The sequence below is a fragment of the Rosa chinensis genome, chromosome 6 (assembly GCF_002994745.2).
Source record: "Rosa chinensis cultivar Old Blush chromosome 6, RchiOBHm-V2, whole genome shotgun sequence".
NCBI classification, from domain to species: Eukaryota; Viridiplantae; Streptophyta; class Magnoliopsida; order Rosales; family Rosaceae; genus Rosa; species Rosa chinensis.
Window position 1 is genome coordinate 6,605,222 of NC_037093.1, and position 18,911 is coordinate 6,624,132.

At 37.1% G+C, this 18,911-nt stretch overlaps 1 protein-coding gene and 1 long non-coding RNA gene across 4 annotated transcripts in view; one reads left to right on the forward strand and one right to left on the reverse strand.

The window, feature by feature from the left end:
• LOC112172005 (disease resistance protein RUN1) overlaps nt 1-4,876 on the forward strand; it is a 30,202-nt gene extending 25,326 nt beyond the window's left edge. Inside the window, exons 2-6 of one of the 3 annotated variants that reach the window (XM_024309164.2) lie at nt 170-397; nt 471-812; nt 923-2,012; nt 2,122-2,400; nt 2,490-4,680. In XM_024309164.2, coding sequence (XP_024164932.1) covers nt 619-812; nt 923-2,012; nt 2,122-2,400; nt 2,490-4,016 — 3,090 coding nt within the window. In that variant the 5' untranslated portion in view covers nt 170-397; nt 471-618 and the 3' untranslated portion in view covers nt 4,017-4,680. Of the gene's footprint in view, nt 1-169; nt 813-922; nt 2,013-2,121; nt 2,401-2,489 lie in introns of all 3 variants that reach the window. The other 2 variants (XM_024309162.2, XM_040507614.1) reach the window with 2 other exon arrangements.
• A 47-nt stretch (nt 4,877-4,923) lies between these two features.
• On the reverse strand, nt 4,924-6,483 carry LOC112172014. The gene is made up of 3 exons (XR_002925214.2): nt 6,271-6,483; nt 6,128-6,175; nt 4,924-5,435 (listed from the first exon to the last, which is right to left on the reverse strand). It is a non-coding gene; the product is annotated as an uncharacterized LOC112172014 (long non-coding RNA).
• Nucleotides 6,484-18,911: the final 12,428 nt, after the last annotated feature.

Sequence of the window (18,911 nt, forward strand, 5' to 3'; positions counted from 1 at the left end):
CTAGTGTTTTGTGTGAGTGTATTTAGATATCCGTATAAGATAAAACAAGGGTATAAAAATCAACCCCAAAAAATCAAACCAGCTAATGTTCGTTGCTTCATAGTCAATTATACGACTCTTTTTTAGTTTATAGTGGATTGACTAGGAAATTATTCTACGTTTTATGCAGTGGGGAAGAGAAGAAACCAGGAAACACAAATACATGTTTTCCATGATAGTTAATTCCAAGCCTTGAAATAGCTAGTGTTGAAAGCTTCTGGGGTTACTCATATATATAGTCCTTGGATACCTACTCTTCTACTAGTAGGAATATCGGAAATGAGCGTACAAAGAACCTCTACATCTTTTCCCCCTTCATCTCCTCAGTGGAAATATGATGTCTTTTTGAGTTTTAGAGGTGAGGATACTCGAAAGTCTTTTACAGACCATTTATACACTGCATTAGATCATCAAGGCATCATAACTTTCAGGGATGATCCTCAACTTCAAAAAGGGGAAGCTATTTCTCCAGCACTTTTTGCTGCAATTGAAGAATCAAGATTTGCTCTCATTGTTCTCTCACAACATTATGCATCGTCAACATGGTGCTTGGATGAACTTGTAAGAATTCTTGAATGTATGAAAGCAGGAGAAACTGTCCTGCCAATTTTCTACGATGTTGATCCTTCTGATATACGAAAGCAAACAGGGAGTTTTGGAGAAGCCTTTGCTAATTATGAAGAAAGGTTTAGAGATGACAAAGAGAAAGTGCAAAGGTGGAGACATGCTTTAACAGAAGTGGCAAGTTTCTCTGGGTGGAATTCAAAGGAATGGTATGCATATACTCTTTTGTTTTTGTCTCTTCAAGTCCAATGCAGAGACATTTTCATGACTAAATCTTCATATCAATAACCTGATAAGTATAGTCTATTTTCTGTTGTAGGTATGAATCAAAGCTCATCAGAGATATTGTAGAAGTTATATGGACAAAATTGCAACCTACATCATTCAGTTATGCAGAAAATCTAGTTGGGATTTACTCAAGATTGCAGCAAGTCAAGTTTCTTTTAGATGTAGGGGTGGAAGACGTCCGCTTCATTGGGATATGGGGAATGGGCGGGATTGGTAAGACAACTATGGTAAGAGTGGTGTATGAGAAAATCGCTCGTGAATTTGAATTTAGTTTCCTTCTTACCGATGTTAGAAACTCCTCCGAAAAAAGTGGCCTACTTAATTTACAAAAGCAACTTCTCTCTGGGATTTGGTCAAAAAATGTCGACATATCAGACCTTCATGAAGGAGCCACCATTATAAGGAGGTTGTTAGGTCACAAAAAAGTTCTTCTCATTCTTGATGATGTGAACCATTCAAGCCATTTAAAATATTTGGCAGGAAACCGAGAGTGGTTTGGTTCAGGGAGTAGAGTTCTCATCACATCTAGAAATGAACATTTGTTGATTGAACATGGAGTGGAGAGAAGATTGAAAGTTGAGGAATTTAATGATGAGGATTCTCTCCAGCTTTTTAGCTGGAAAGCATTCAAAAGAGACCACCCTGAAGAAGATTTTCTTGATTTGTCAAAATCTGTTATAAGTTATGCTAAAGGCCTTCCTTTAGCTCTTGAAGTACTAGGTTCTTTTTTTCATGGAAGAGATCTAAGTGAATGGAAAAGTGGACTGAGAAAACTGGGAAGAGTTTGTAACTTGGAAATTTTCGACATACTTAAAACAAGTTATGATGATCTAGATTCTGAAGAGAAGAAAATATTCCTAGACATTGCATGTTTCTTTAACGGACAGGACAAAGATCGAGTAACAGAAGTATTAAACAGTTGCGATGTTTCTGCAATTATTGGAATAAAAGTCCTGATGGAAAGATCTCTCTTGACTATTTCTCATGGAAGACTAAGGATGCACGATTTGCTCCAAAAAATGGGACGGGAAATTGTCCGCCGGGAATCTCCTAACGAGCCGAGCAGGTGCAGTAGGTTGTGGCTTCTTGAAGACATCAAACATATCTTGACCAATAATTCTGTAAGAGATTTAGTACAAGAGTAATTTAAATTCTTATTTGCTAATACATTATATGACAATTCAGTCTGCTAAATCTGCTTTTTATGATATGGTAAAATTGGGTTAATAGGGAACTGAAGCAATAGAAGGCATATTTGTGGACTCAACCGACTCAGAAGTAAAGGTGGACGTGAATCGAAAATCATTTTCAATGATGAACAAATTGAGATACCTGAAGATTAATAATGGGAATCTACCTAAGGGGCTTGAATATCTTCCCAATAGTTTACTGATTCTTGATTGGACGAGGTATCCGTTAAAATCTCTGCCATCACATTTCAACCCTCAAAAGCTGCTCGAACTTAGCTTGTGTCATAGTTGTATTAAACATTTCCGGATGGGAACTGAGGTATACTATATCATTCTTTTATTGCTTTAAATAATTGTTTAATATATCATGAAAGCTAATATTTCCTATGGTTTTTACTTGAAATGCAGCCTTTATACAATTTGAAAACCATTGATCTGAGTCACTCTCTGGATCTTGTCAGAACCCCAAACTTTAAAGGTATGCCATATCTCGAGATTCTGTGTCTTGAAGGTTGTATAAGATTGTATGAGGTTGACCCAACAATTGAAGTGCTTGAAAGACTTACTGTGCTGAACTTGAAAGATTGCAAACATCTTGTGTGTCTTCCAAGCAGTATAGGTGGCTTAAAATCTCTCAAAGTTCTCAATCTTTCTGGTTGCTCAAAGCTTGACAACCTGCCAGGTGAGCTGGGTCATGTTGCTTGTTTGGAGAAGCTTGATGTGAGTGGAAGTGGCATAAGAGAAGTGCCCTCCTTTATTGGTCTTTTGAAAAACCTCAAAGAATTATTTCTTGCTGGATTTAAAGCACAGTCACCTAAATCATGGAATATGATGTTCAATCCCTTTGAGTTATTGCGAAAAAGAAGTCACATTCCCACAAGATTGTCATTGCCTTGTTTATTTAGTTTGCATTCATTAGCTAAACTGGATCTAAGTGACTGCAATCTTTTTGACGAAGCAATCTCCAGTGATTTTGGATGTTTAGCCTCATTAAGAATTCTAAAGTTGAGCAAAAATCAATTCGTTAGACTGCCTGAGAGCATCAGCCAGCTCCCTAGACTTGAAAGTCTTCAGTTGGATTTGTGTAGCAAGCTTCGGACATTACCAGAGCTTCCATCTCATGTATGGGTATACGCTAGCAACTGCATTTCATTAGATACATCGGCCAATCAAAGAGGACAATGCAATTCTGTACTAGGAGGATATTTTGGTAACTGTTTCAAAATGGTGGAGAATGAAAGTTGTGGGAGTATAGCACTTTCATTGCTAACACGCTACCTTAAGTTTCAACGTTACGGTTCTTCTGTACATTCATTTCATAAATCATTTGACCATAGAAGATTTGACTTTGTTGCTCCTGGAAATGAAATACCCGAGTGGTACAATCACCAAAGTGTGGGGTCTTCGATAACTGTAGAGCTGCATCCTGGTTGGTTTACTAACAAGTGGATGGGATTCACCGTCTGTGCCGTTTATGGACTCATCAGACCACTCCCGCCTAGGGTTGGGTGGACTATTGGTTACTCATTGACGGCCAATGGACGATCATTGGATGGTAACAGTCTGGGGTCTACGCAAAAGCAGGATCAACATGTGTTGGATCAACCTATGTTAGATCACATTTGGTTCTTCTATGAGAATTGTGATCGCGTTTGCTATGCACATGAGTGGCAGGATATTTACCACCACCTTGAATTTTCATTTAAACTCACCATGTATGAGGACATGCATGGAGTGGAGATTCCGCAAGTGAAGAAATGTGGGGTCCGTGTGATATATGAGGAAGATGTGGAGGAGATTTGGCAAACATTATTGAAGGAGAGCAATCCCAAGCGAGGGCTTCAACAAAATGATGATGATGCAGCATCTAGTAGTGCAAGTCAGGCTCATTCACAACTCCTCCTTGATGGCGCAGGACCCGGTGGAAGCCCTTAGATTCATGACCACAAACACGGTTAATGCTGATAAAGTAATATGGGTTTCACATCCAAAGCCAATTGGCAATGGATGGAGTGACCCAAACCCTTATAAACCTATAAGCAAAGTTATATTTTTTCAAATGTGGGAGTTATATTTATACACATTCTCAACACACCCCCACACGTGTGGCAATTTCTCAAGCCATACACGTGGACAAGTTATATTGGGTGACGGTGAGCACGTATGGCCATCGCTGAAACCAATCCTTATAAACTCATAAGCAAAGTTATATTTTTTCAAATGTGGGAGTTATATTTATACACATTCTCAACACGCCCCCACACGTGTGACAATTTCTCAAGCCATACACGTGGACAAGTTATATTGGGTGACGGTGAGCACGTATGGCCATCGCTGAAACCAATCCTTATAAACTCATAAGCAAAGTTATATTTTTTCAAATGTGGGAGTTATATTTATACACATTTTCAACACGCCCCCACACGTGTGACAATTTCTCAAGCCATACACGTGGACAAGTTATATTGGGTGATGGTGAGCACGTATGGCCATCGCTGAAACCAAACACGTGGGTAACCCACTCTGATACCATCATAAGCAAAGTTATATTTTTTCAAATGTGGGAGTTATATTTATACACATTCTCAACACGCCCCTACACGTGTGGCAATTTCTCAAGCCATACACGTGAACAAGTTATATTGGGTGACGGTGAGCACGTATGGCCATCGCTGAAATCAAACACGTGGGTAACCCACTCTGATACCATGATAAAGTAATCTGGGATTCACATCCAAAACTAATTGGCAATAGATGGAGTGGCCCAAACCCTTATAAACTCATAAGCAAAGTTATATTTTTCCAATATGGGAGTTATATTTATACACATTCTCAACAAATGCATCCAGAATTCGTGTGATCGAATGAACACATGCATCTTATGTCCTTTAATTATGCCTGCTGGAGTGCTGGTGGCTCGATGGAGCAGCAATACATAGTTCATCCCAAATTTTGAATTTCTCTTTTATTTTATTGCCATTTATATATTCTGAGAAACAAATTGGCACAAAATTGAAAATTAAAAAATTACATGATTAATGACTCCGTTAATATTTTGTTCGAGTTGCATTAACTTTTTGAATAAACGTACAAGGGTAGGGTCTTCCAACTCGGGATCAGCAGAGAAAATGTGAATGGTATTCGGAAACACCACCAGCTCCGCTTGTTTCCCGCGTTTCTTCAACCCCTCGTAGTACCTCTTCTGCCACCAGCAAGTTCATGAGGTGATGGCGGGTGGTTGATGGCGTAGTTTGAGCGGCAAGAGGTGTCGACTGCGAAGGAAGCGGCGGAGAGGAAGAGGCGGACAGTCCACGACATAGCTGGGGAGCTTTGGTGAAAAAGGCTTCATTTTGGCTGAGAACATTTTTAATTGTATCAATATAGTAAAACGAATGAAACTTCATGGAGAAATGAAGATATACTTTAGATCACAACAATACGAATGACAAGATTGTTAACAATCACAACAACCCATAACTAAGATCAACACATTGTTCAATGATAAAAAGATCAAACAGAAAACACATCTGATAAATTCTGACCAAGACGAGCAACATAAGAGAGACTGTAATTCACGGATTAAGCTAACTGAGAGACTGTAATTCAAGAAAACTGAGAAATTCTTGTGATGCTAGAATTCTGTAGTTACTTAAACTATTCATTATAAAAACAAAAATCAGAGTCACTACCAGAAATCATGATTATTCTCATACAATTGAAACTGGGTCTCAAAAGTTTCTTAATGCACATACCCAGAAGCCCTTATCTAGAACTGAATAAGATTCCAATAAAAAGCAGCCTTCTTTTCACAACTCGGTTCAGAAAAACCAGAGCTTGGTTACTCGAAAAGATTACAGAAGACAATTGAAGCACTCAACTTAACTTATTTCTCAGATCAATAAAAACGTTTTTCCATTTACTTAAGATTACATCAAAATGGGGCTTTCCCAATTCCACAATTTAACAATTACCTTAATTAGATGGAATCGAATTGAAAACATGAAAATAATCGAATTGAAAACATGAAAATGGAGACGATGCATTACCTGGATGATAGCTGTGGATACCGCGAAACCAACATAGAGATCAATGATCTGAGATTTCAACACAAAAACAAAACCAATATGAGAAATTTGGTTGAGATGTTTGATAATTTTAATAGAAAAGAAAAAGAGAGAGAAGAAAAAACCTTGAGAGCGGTAGAGTGGCGGATTAAGCCGATCTCAAAGAATTGAAATGGGCAAGGGCGTCCTGGCTCGTAGAGGACGACGATGACGAAGGCTTCACCATTTTCGAAAAAGATTTGAACTTCACTCCGGCAACCACTTCTTCTTCTTCTTTGTCTCTCTGTTACAGTGTCCCTTGCTCTACTAGTCAGATCCAACTCTGTTAACACACCGCGGTCTTGGTTGACCTAAAAGGCTAGGACTTGGGGACTAATATCGTCATTTCACTAACTCTTTTGTCAGTTTGTGGCCCAATAAGAGGACCAGAACACGTGGCTGACCAATCAGTTGGGAACTGTCTCTTTTCTCTCTCTGTTTTGGCTGTGCTACTTCTCCAGGTATGCTTTTTCATTCGGTTTTGTTTATCACATGTCCAAATTACTATGCTTTTTGTATCTGATTTTGTTTCTGAATGTTATGTATCTCTGATTTCTGGTAACATTGAAGTTGGAGACTTTTAGGACACGTTTACTTACTTGGAAGGAAAGGGAATGATTACGGGGTAAAAACATTCCTGCGTTTACAAACACATAAAGGAATCAGAATGATTCCGGGTAAAAGAATTCATGCGTTTACTAACATATGAAGGAATCGGAATGGATGTAGGTCCCACCACCTTATCAGGAATCGATTCCTGAATACTCAGGAATTCGATTACGAATGGGGGAGATGGGTTTAGGAATCATTTCTCCGGAATCAATATCGATTCCTTTCTTCTCTCATTCCACTTGTCTCCGATTCATAATTATTTTTCATTCCAAGTAAGTAAACGTGTCATTAGTCCCTTTTCACATTCCCAGTGGTCAAAAGAAGCAGTAGTTTAGCTTTTTTGCTATCGAAATTTTAATTAATTATTGGAATGGAACAACTTAGTCAGTACTTGATGTTGCTTGGAAATTGTTGTTTATTCTGTTCTAGCTTAAATTATGGCATAGAAGCTTCAAATTACTTCTCGTTGGAATTGCATTAGTCAGTTTTATGTATTCTTGAGTTGTTTGCTCGATTGTAATCACATTTGATTCATGTAGTGTTTTATATGATACCTTCACTTTCCTCAATTATGCATGTGCATAACAATTTAGACTTGGAATCGCTAACAGCTCTATTTTCTGTAATGTAGTTTATTATTACTTTCTATAAGTTGAATAGCTCGAGTACCATTGAGAAGTGCGTCAGCATTTCTTTCTTTAATGGCAACTATACCGTGTATAAAATGGTCTTGGCTTTTGTTTATGCATGTTGATTTCATGGATTCGGTTTGGTATGAAGTTTCCTATGTAGGTTCATTGTTTCGCAAGTGGGTTGGAATGAAACATGAAATGTCTATAGAGATGATCAATCCTGCTCTACTTATATAGTTGTAGTTAAGTCATTACTTTGGATGTCTTGCTGTTTATATTGAAAACGTATTGTTCTGTAGAAGGTAAGTTATGATGGTTCAATACAACAGGTTTAGATTTTTAGTTGCCAATCCGCGGACTATGAACCATTACAAACAACTATTTTTGAGCTTTCTTCCATTTAGTGGCACATTTTGATTTACTTGGAACTTAAGAAACATACTATTTTGTGCTCCTTTTTAGCAAAAAATACAGAATTAAAAGATTGCAGTAACTTTTTGAAGTGCTTATCAAGACAAATCTGGTGCGAAACATAAGAAGAACGTGCAATGGGACAGTGGGTCAAGGCTTTCTGGGATACAGAGGGTTCTTGCGGGCAACTCGTTCAAACTCTCCTGAAAACCGACACAAGATTAAATCATTTGTATCCGATGAGTTCCGAAGCGATGCTAAGCAAGTAGACCGCAAAAATTTCCTTTATATTGAGTACTTGCTTTGTCGTGGGAAGAAACAGCTTGATCAGCTCAAGACCCCGAATATTCGATTATCAGTCCTCAAAGTCAAAGTCAGTGTTTCTCAGGCAAAACATCCTGCACATTGAAGAGTTCCCCCTTTATTCTTACATGCATACTGAGCTGGATTTAATTTTCTCCATTATTTAAACAGAGTAAAAAAAGGAGAATTATATATAGCTAAACCCCCATGTAGGGAAGTCTGAATTTAGCAATTTATTGATGCGCGTAGTTCTCTGAGGTTATGAGTATTGGAAAATTCCGCTCTACAGCACTGGAACAAATCCCTATTTGTTTAACTCATTTGAAACCTGTGGTCAATTTTTCCAACAACTCTTCACTAAAAAAAAGTATAGTGTCTATTTAAAATTAAGAGGAACCCCACTGGAACCTACCTGCGACAGTTCGACCGAAAGAAGAAGCATCGATCATCGGTCTATTCCTGCTAAAGTCTTCCATATGATATGATAGATCTATTTCTCTCTCAAAAGTCAAGTTTCTCACCACTTTGCTTCTATTCATTCTTGATCTTTTTTTTGTTAGTGGAACGAATAATGAAATGAACATTGATTGATCGAAAACTGCTATATTTTAAGTCGATCCGATCCCAACTTCAAGTTCCCACCGAACCAGGTTAAGCTCCAACTGATTTCTATCCCATTTTTGTGTTTGTTTTTACAATTTTAATTTGCTTGCATGTGTTGCTATGTTTCTGTTCTCTGTTTCAAGATCAACTTTTATCGTTTTTGCTGTCTTTTTCTCTGTCTAGCATACTGCAGCTATGCTCATGATTTATTGTAAAAGAGGCATCAGTTCCTAATTGATCATAGGTTTATATTCAGAATTTCTTATGAAGTTTTGGAACATACATATGATACATGTACACTTCGGCACTCAGTAGTTTTAAGCATAACATTTGGTTATATGGAGATGTGTTATGGAATAGTATATGCATTTGCAGCTACTGCTAATGTTTTAACTGTCTTTCACTCTGTCGAGGGGTTTCAGTCTTTCACTCTGTCGAGGGGTTTCAGCTAAAAATAAGAAAAGGAAAAATTTGTTTGACTTTCTTTCAACGAATCATTCTGACACCAGCCAGTCGTGTCCTCAACTATATTTTCTTTCTAGTTTTCAAGGAGCTAGTATTTTGTGTCTGTGTACGTATTTAGATACCCGTATAAGAGAAAGCAAGGGAATAAAAATCAACCACAAAAACCAAACCAGCTAATGTTTGTTGCTTCATAGTCAATTATACAACTCTTTTAGTTTATAGTGGATTGACTAGGAAATCATTCTACGTTTTATGCAGTGGGGAAGAGAAACCATGAAACACAAAGTACACGTTTTCCATGATAGTTAATTCCAAGCCTTGAAATAGCTAGTGTTGAAAGCTTCTGGGGTCACTCGTATATATAGTCCTTGGACACTTACTCTTCTATGAGTAGGAAATTAGGTTTCATCGGAAACACTACTACAAATTTCCCCAAACCCCACTGATTTGAATTAGTCTCTATTGGGACAAAGCATATTGATAATAGTGGCTAATGCCATTAGCCACTATGTAGCTACTAATGAGATATCAGTCTTCTCTATTGCAGGTGCTATTGGGACAATCCACATTGTTAAAACAACAGTGACATACCCAAATCCAATGCAGCATATAACCTTTTTCTCTCCCACTGTTATTGTATCAGTGTGTTTTCTCAATCCTTTTTCTATTGGAACCTCCAAATTTACTCACTTGACCTCTATGCTTTTTACACCTCTTATCAAATTTTCAAATACTAAATTTGCTCACTAAACCTCACTAAACTTCCTCAAATAACCTCACTCATATAATTTGCAAACAAATTATTATCTTTAAAATAAAAAATTTAGTCATTTCAATGATTTAATCACTCTATAAATCTGAACTAAATATACATTTCTTAATCAAACTTGAGTTTCAAAAATTAATGTCTAATCAATAAGAAAATGCCATGAACTATTATGTTTTTTTTTTTTAAAATTTCTATTTTAGCTGTGCAAAATTAAAAAAATGAAGCAATCATTTGTTTTTATTCTCAAAAAAAAAAATCATTTGTTTTTTTAATGTTTATTTTTTTTTCTGTATTTTTTGTGCCACATGATTAATTGTTTAAATATTTTTAGTTTTTTTCTTTTTAGCAAATATAATGGATTGACTTAGATTTAGGTCATAAATCATAAGAGGAATTATTTTGTTTTCCCTCACCAATATGCGTTCAACATATATATCATACATTTTTATGTCACATGATCTTAATACTTTTATATATTTAATTCTTATTAAATATATATGAATGCTTTAATGAGTATGTAGTAAAATTGGAAAATGAAAATAGATAAGGAAAATAATAAGGAATACAATCTAATATTATTGAATCGGAAAGTCAACATAAAATAAATGTAATATTTTTTTGGTATAATTGTTGTCCTTAATAGTCATTTTATAGTAGGTTATATATGTCATTTAATAATTCAAAATAGAGTGAGGTCAAGTGAGCAGATTTAAAGGTCCCAATAGAAACTCTAAAAAAAAATAACAATTTTGTCCATTTACACCATTTTTAGAGATTTTTTTCCCACTTACCGCATTAAGTTTTTTTAATTCCATCTTACCTTAAACACTCTAAGGAGGTCTTCCCTAATACCCTATTAAGATTTTTTTTTTGTTTTTTAATTTTTTTTAATACCATTTTACCCTCACCTCTTTGTTACTTAGAGAGAGAGAGAGAGATAAAATGGAAGAGAGAGAAACCATGGGAGACTTTGTGTCACACCCCGAATTCTGAAATAAGGATTCAAATCCGGAACATGACTAATAACAATACAAATAACGTTCTGAATTTTTCTCTCAGAAACAACCACACCTTACACCTCTTAATATTACATAAACCAAATCCTCAAGCTACTTATTACAGCACACTCTCACCAAATCAAATTATAAAGCTAAAATGAGTATAATTCTCCTCACAAAAACAAATGCTGTAAATCTAATACTAATACTCTAAACCGCACGATCACTGCCCTGATTCTCCTGACCTGTGAGATTACCCGCTGCACAATTTGAATAGTGTACCGGGAATTGCAACAACACAAAACCCGGTAAGCTTTTGACAGCTCGTGAGTAAACAAGAAAGAACTGTTGATTTATTATGTTACAATTCTTATAACTCAAGTAAACAATCAACAAATATTGCAGCATTAATATGTGAAATAACATTAAAGTAATACATGCTTGATCACAACCAACAAATATTGCAACATTAATATGTGAAATAACATTAAAGCAACACATGCTTGATTTTCTTTTCACAAACACCTTCACATATTCAAAATATATCATGGATAGATATTTGATCAATTTCACTAACACCTTCACATATTCAAAATATATCATAAATAGATATTTGATCAGAATAACATAAGTACATTTCTCCTTTTAGTGAATTTTTAGATTAACTGGTAACAAATCACAAATCCACGTGTTAGGGACCGACGTACTATTCCCAAAACACGGGACAACCAAGTTGACTGGTATCAAATCATAAATCCACGTACTAGGGACCGACGTCCTATTCCCAAAGTACGGGTAAGCCGCAGCATACCAAAGACACAACTAAGGTACGTATACTCAAAGTAGGCACACTTCCTAAGAGTATAATAGTGCACTATCTGAAGGGACTAGAGCCCACAGCTTAACAACCACGAAGCATAACCACGAAGCACATTTACCAGTAATTCACTTAAGCACGGGGTTGTTGTAATCACCCGGCTTCATAATTATATTCTTCAGACATAATCAATTTCACAACATACAATCTTTATAAATTTTAGATTGTATAAATGTATATGTACACCCATATAAAGAGACGTATTATTTCAAGACAAATCTTTACTTCTTAAAATAATTTCCGCATATTCACAATTGGGCATATAAAATAGCTTTCACACCACATGATCAACATTTCATTATTCAACAATTAAATGGGAGATTAATAGCTTGAATAATATCAAATCAATTCTCAATCATTTCATCATACCAATCACACGCCAATTAACATATATATTTCACGTAAATATATATATACGTAATCATCTGCTCAGGAATGACCACTAATACCAACTTTAGTTCAAGTATAAAAACCGTGAAATTCATTTGTATAATAAAATCATTTTACTTACCTATGGACCGTAGTTGATCAAGTCCATATGATTTAAAACAAATATTTATTCCACAAATATTTTCACACAATTACGACAAAAATAAAGTAATTAAATTTATTGGGTTCGTAATATGAACCACGTGAGGTTTACTCACCTCTAATCCAGCTGCGTCTTCTAAAAAGTCAAATATAACGATATTCCAAACGCTCGTCAACTCAAACCGTCAAGTACCTAATCAAGTATGGTCTTTGCTTAGTAAACGAAACAAGAAATAAACTTAAATGACGATCCAATGGTCAGATTCTAAAATAAAGACGATCCAACGGTCGGATCCTCACGGATCGCCCTTAGGATCATCCTCCAAAATTATCACGAAGATCCAACGGTCAGATCTTCCTGAATCGTCCTTATAAACATCTCCACTAAATTTCATGAAAATCCGACGGTCGGATTCTCACGAATCGCCTTCCGAATCACTATTTAACAATTATACGAAGATCCAACGTCAGATCTTCGCCCGTGACCTCACAAAGTCATCGGGACAGTCATACGATCAACATATTAAAATTTGAAGTAAAACCGATGGTCTGATCTTCACAGATCGTAAACCGAAGATAAAACGTAAAACCGTTAAAACGTAAATCTACTATTTATCCACTTTTTCTAAAATAACCTTGTAATATATCAAAACGCTCGTATGGATGCGTAGATCATCGCCTAGATAATGAAAACTCAAAAAAAGGTCCGACGCGCTGCCACAAGCAGAGGTCAGACGACAGTCAACGCGGCGGTCAACGACGGTCAACCACCTCCGATGGTCACCAAATTTTGACAGCAGCTTCATCTCAACCCTTCTAGCATTTTTCTCAACTACACCAAGTTCAGAAAACAACTAGAACTACCTCAACAATTAAGAAAACTGTAAACCCCAAATTATGAATAGTGCCGGATTTGAAATCTCTAAAATCCTCCAATATATATGCAAAATTATACTCAAAACAAAGATCATGAGGTAAATAATAACTTTATACCTTGACGTTTCTCCAAAATGTCGACGGTTTGGACGAAATTCTCTTTCTTTCTTTCCTTCTTTCTTTCTCTTTCTCTCTCTCTCTCTCTCTCTCTCTTTCTGGTTTCTGCCAGAATGGCTGGGAATGGGATCAGCCCCTTATAATTAAGTTGTGATGGAATGACCAAAATACCCTTCACACGAAAATACCCATAACTTTGGCATACGAACTCCGATTATTGCGTTCCATATATGCACGCGATCGTATAGACGAGCTCTACAACTTTCATGAAGAAAATTTTCTAAAATTCGGTACGTAGGAAAAGTCACTTTTTGAGACCCCCCTAAATAACGTTCGATTTCGAAAATAAAATCGTTCGAACTAGTTCCACAACTTCTCCAAGCTTTGTACTCGCTCCTAATACCGAGAAATCAATTATAAAAATCCACGGAATTTAATTTGGATTTTTCGGGGTATTACAGTCTACCCTCCTTAAAGAAATTTCGTCCCGAAATTTATTCGCAAGTCGATTTCTCCCGATTAAGGTTTTCTGTAGTTGATACAGAATACTAACCAACCACCAAATATGGCCACATCAATTTCTACTTCAACTACCACGCTTGACTATACTGTCTCAATTTTTCCCAAAACTGTTGCAGAAATCCGGCCCACAATTCCACCCAAAACTATTTCAGAAATTCAGCCCAACGGGCCTCCAACCACAACTACAGTAAGGGCATAGATACAGGACAAGCCCATGTACAGCCCACCTGCACGGCTTATCCCTTCCGTGATTTACGGCAGTCAAATTTACATTCGGCTAAAGCTGTCTGCCACAGCGCCTCGAGATTCTCTCGGTCTCCTTACACGCTCTCCACGCGCCAACAGCTTTTCCGTGTTTTCGGGCGACTTTAATCCAACGCGTAGAATGAATCTCAGAGATCGTCCATCCAACGGTGGAAATCTGCTCACCTCGTTCTATAAATAGGTGCATTATGAGGAAGCGACTATTCACACCAAAGAAAAGAAAATTTCCCCAGAGTTTTAGCCTTTCTCTCTCAATTCTCTTCTTCCATCTGATAAACTCAAATCCCCAACACCATTTCATCAACCTCATTCCTTCCAACATCAATCTCTCTCAAACACTCATCATCACCTTCTTCAATTCTCACATTTTCTCAACCCTATCTTGTGCTCTATATAAATCTTCTTTTGTCTTCTCCAGATTTTACTAGGATTTGTCTAAGAGTGCAGTTTCAAATTTCCTTCTCATTCATCATGGTTCGAACCAAAGTTACTGCTCGCATGGGCGTCAATCAACGCCGTGTTCTCTCTTTAGAAGAAGAGGGTCGTCAAGCGGCTGCTAGCGCTGGCCTCACTCGTCCTTGGGACCATCGTCCCATACGTGAGTGTAGCCGCAGTCCCCCTCCTCTGCCTCGTCGTTCTCCCAGACTGCATCCCAGCGAGTCCTCTTCATCCCGAGCTGCTCGTGCTCCTCGACCTGTGGCCACCCTGGAAAGCTTGTCAGACTCAATTGATGCACTGCGTTCCTCTCTCCGTGATGGTATTATGGTGACGGATTGGCGAGTCACATGTATGATCGATTACATCTCTGACATGAACCTCTCTTTGACCCGCTGTCACACCGCAATGAACAAGCTTGCTCAGGAGGTCAATAACATGCAGTGTCATCCTCCTGGGTTCCCTTGCAAGGAAGTTGCTGCGTCACTCCACAAGAACTCTCCTCCTGAGGCTGAAACCAGCAAAAGGGCTACCACTCGCCCGCGCACCGCTCCTCATGTTCCTTGGGAAGATCTTGACTCAACCAGTAGTGACTCGCAGGACAGTGAAGAGGTCGAAGATCATGTCACCAAACTCATGGAGGAGATCACTAAGCCTTCCCATTCGAAGGGGAAGAAGTAAAAACAATTCATCTTCTAGTTATTGTATTTCTTTTTCTGCATTTTAACTCTCGATGGACAATAACCTTATTTCACTTCTGACTTGTAATAAGACTGAATGAATGTGGTAGTCTTTCTTTAAAAACAAACCAACAACGACACCATGGGTCAAACCTTGGTCACCCATTGCTCTTTCAAAACCTTAGCAAATTATGCTGCACACATCTTTCATAATTGGCATCTTCCTAGGAGGAGCTTAAAGTATTAGCTCTATTGCCCAAACATTAACAAAGTGGTAAAAGACTCATCTGTTAAGCAATGAAAAATGCATCATGCAACATACCACATAGAACAACATTTTACAAAAAGAAGTCACACGCAAAAGTCTACTATAGACATCAAGCACAGCCTGTCACAACACACCAAGGGATTAGGTTCTCTAGTATCACACTTCGCTTTAGTAAGAAAAATCTTAAGGCTAATAAGGCACCTCTATTCCTTACACCTTGCTAAAGTTAGCATCCATTCATCTCCTAAACCCATAGTCTTGAGAACTCTATCTCATAATCTCTCACACTCCTATCATCTTTGAGTTGTGAGATCAATTCTCTTTCCAACTACTCCTAAATCCTCAACATTTTTCACCATTTCAACCTAAGAATAGAATTAATCACATCAACCACTAGTGGAACAGGCAGCTCAACCTCAAATGCCTACACCTCATCCTCAACTGTCTCCATAGAAAGATCATGTTCCTACATAAGACTAGACCTCTACCTAAGGGTCTACCTCAATCCTTAGTTATGCTTCCCAATTTGTTCATTACTTTGGAAGCATAGCAATACTTGGTTAAAACTTGTACAACACTCAAACATAGCATAAGTCAATACAAGTACCTAATAACCAATATACTAACACACCGAAAGTATTTCAAAACTCCTAATACGACTTAACGTCCTAGATGACTTCTAACACTCTTACATACCAATGACTTGATCAATACCGAAGAGCACACGATGGGGATCCGCTGCAGACGGGCCATCACTCGGAAAGTATCGACAAATCATTGAATATGCACCTTACGCTCAGATACCAAACTGTCACACCCCGAATTCTGAAATAAGGATTCAAATCCGGAACATGACTAATAACAATACAAATAACGTTCTGAATTTTTCTCTCAGAAACAACCACACCTTACACCTCTTAATATTACATAAACCAAATCCTCAAGCTACTTATTACAGCACACTCTCACCAAATCAAATTATAAAGCTAAAATGAGTATAATTCTCCTCACAAAAACAAATGCTGTAAATCTAATACTAATACTCTAAACCGCACGATCACTGCCCTGATTCTCCTGACCTGTGAGATTACCCGCTACACAATTTGAATAGTGTACCGGGAATTGCAACAACACAAAACCCGGTAAGCTTTTGACAGCTCGTGAGTAAACAAGAAAGAACTGTTGATTTATTATGTTACAATTCTTATAACTCAAGTAAACAATCAACAAATATTGCAGCATTAATATGTGAAATAACATTAAAGTAATACATGCTTGATCACAACCAACAAATATTGCAACATTAATATGTGAAATAACATTAAAGCAACACATGCTTGATTTTCTTTTCACAAACACCTTCACATATTCAAAATATATCATGGATAGATATTTGATCAATTTCACTAACACCTTCACATATTCAAAATATATCATAAATAGATATTTGATCAGAATAACATAAGTACATTTCTCCTTTTAGTGAATTTTTAGATTAACTGGTAACAAATCACAAATCCACGTGTTAGGGACCGACGTACTATTCCCAAAACACGGGACAACCAAGTTGACTGGTATCAAATCATAAATCCACGTACTAGGGACCGACGTCCTATTCCCAAAGTACGGGTAAGCCGCAGCATACCAAAGACACAACTAAGGTACGTATACTCAAAGTAGGCACACTTCCTAAGAGTATAATAGTGCACTATCTGAAGGGACTAGAGCCCACAGCTTAACAACCACGAAGCATAACCACGAAGCACATTTACCAGTAATTCACTTAAGCACGGGGTTGTTGTAATCACCCGGCTTCATAATTATATTCTTCAGACATAATCAATTTCACAACATACAATCTTTATAAATTTTAGATTGTATAAATGTATATGTACACCCATATAAAGAGACGTATTATTTCAAGACAAATCTTTACTTCTTAAAATAATTTCCGCATATTCACAATTGGGCATATAAAATAGCTTTCACACCACATGATCAACATTTCATTATTCAACAATTAAATGGGAGATTAATAGCTTGAATAATATCAAATCAATTCTCAATCATTTCATCATACCAATCACACGCCAATTAACATATATATTTCACGTAAATATATATATACGTAATCATCCGCTCAGGAATGACCACTAATACCAACTTTAGTTCAAGTATAAAAACCGTGAAATTCATTTGTATAATAAAATCATTTTACTTACCTATGGACCGTAGTTGATCAAGTCCATATGATTTAAAACAAATATTTATTCCACAAATATTTTCACACAATTACGACAAAAAATAAGTAATTAAATTTATTGGGTTCGTAATATGAACCACGTGAGGTTTACTCACCTCTAATCCAGCTGCGTCTTCTAAAAAGTCAAATATAACGATATTCCAAACGCTCGTCAACTCAAACCGTCAAGTACCTAATCAAGTATGGTCTTTGCTTAGTAAACGAAACAAGAAATAAACTTAAATGACGATCCAATGGTCAGATTCTAAAATAAAGACGATCCAACGGTCGGATCCTCACGGATCGCCCTTAGGATCATCCTCCAAAATTATCACGAAGATCCAACGGTCAGATCTTCCTGAATCGTCCTTATAAACATCTCCACTAAATTTCATGAAAATCCGACGGTCGGATTCTCACGAATCGCCTTCCGAATCACTATTTAACAATTATACGAAGATCCAACAGTTAGATCTTCGCCCGTGACCTCACAAAGTCATCGGGACAGTCATACGATCAACATATTAAAATTTGAAGTAAAACCGATGGTCTGATCTTCACAGATCGTAAACCGAAGATAAAACGTAAAACCGTTAAAACGTAAATCTACTATTTATCCACTTTTTCTAAAATAACCTTGTAATATATCAAAACGCTCGTATGGATGCGTAGATCATCGCCTAGATAATGAAAACTAAAAAAAAGGTCCGACGCGCCGCCACAAGCGGAGGTCAGACGGCGGTCAACGACGGTCAACCACCTCCGATGGTCACCAAATTTTGACAGCAGCTTCATCTCAACCCTTCTAGCATTTTTCTCAACTACACCAAGTTCAGAAAACAACTAGAACTACCTCAACAATTAAGAAAACTGTAAACCCCAAATTATGAATAGTGCCGGATTTGAAATCTCTAAAATCCTCCAATATATATGCAAAATTATACTCAAAACAAAGATCATGAGGTAAATAATAACTTTATACCTTGACGTTTCTCCAAAATGTCGACGGTTTGGACGAATTTCTCTTTCTTTCTCTCTCTCTCTCTCTCTCTCTCTCTCTCTCTCTCTCTCTCTCTCTCTCTCTCTCTCTCTCTCTCTCTCTCTCTCTCTCTCTCTCTCTCT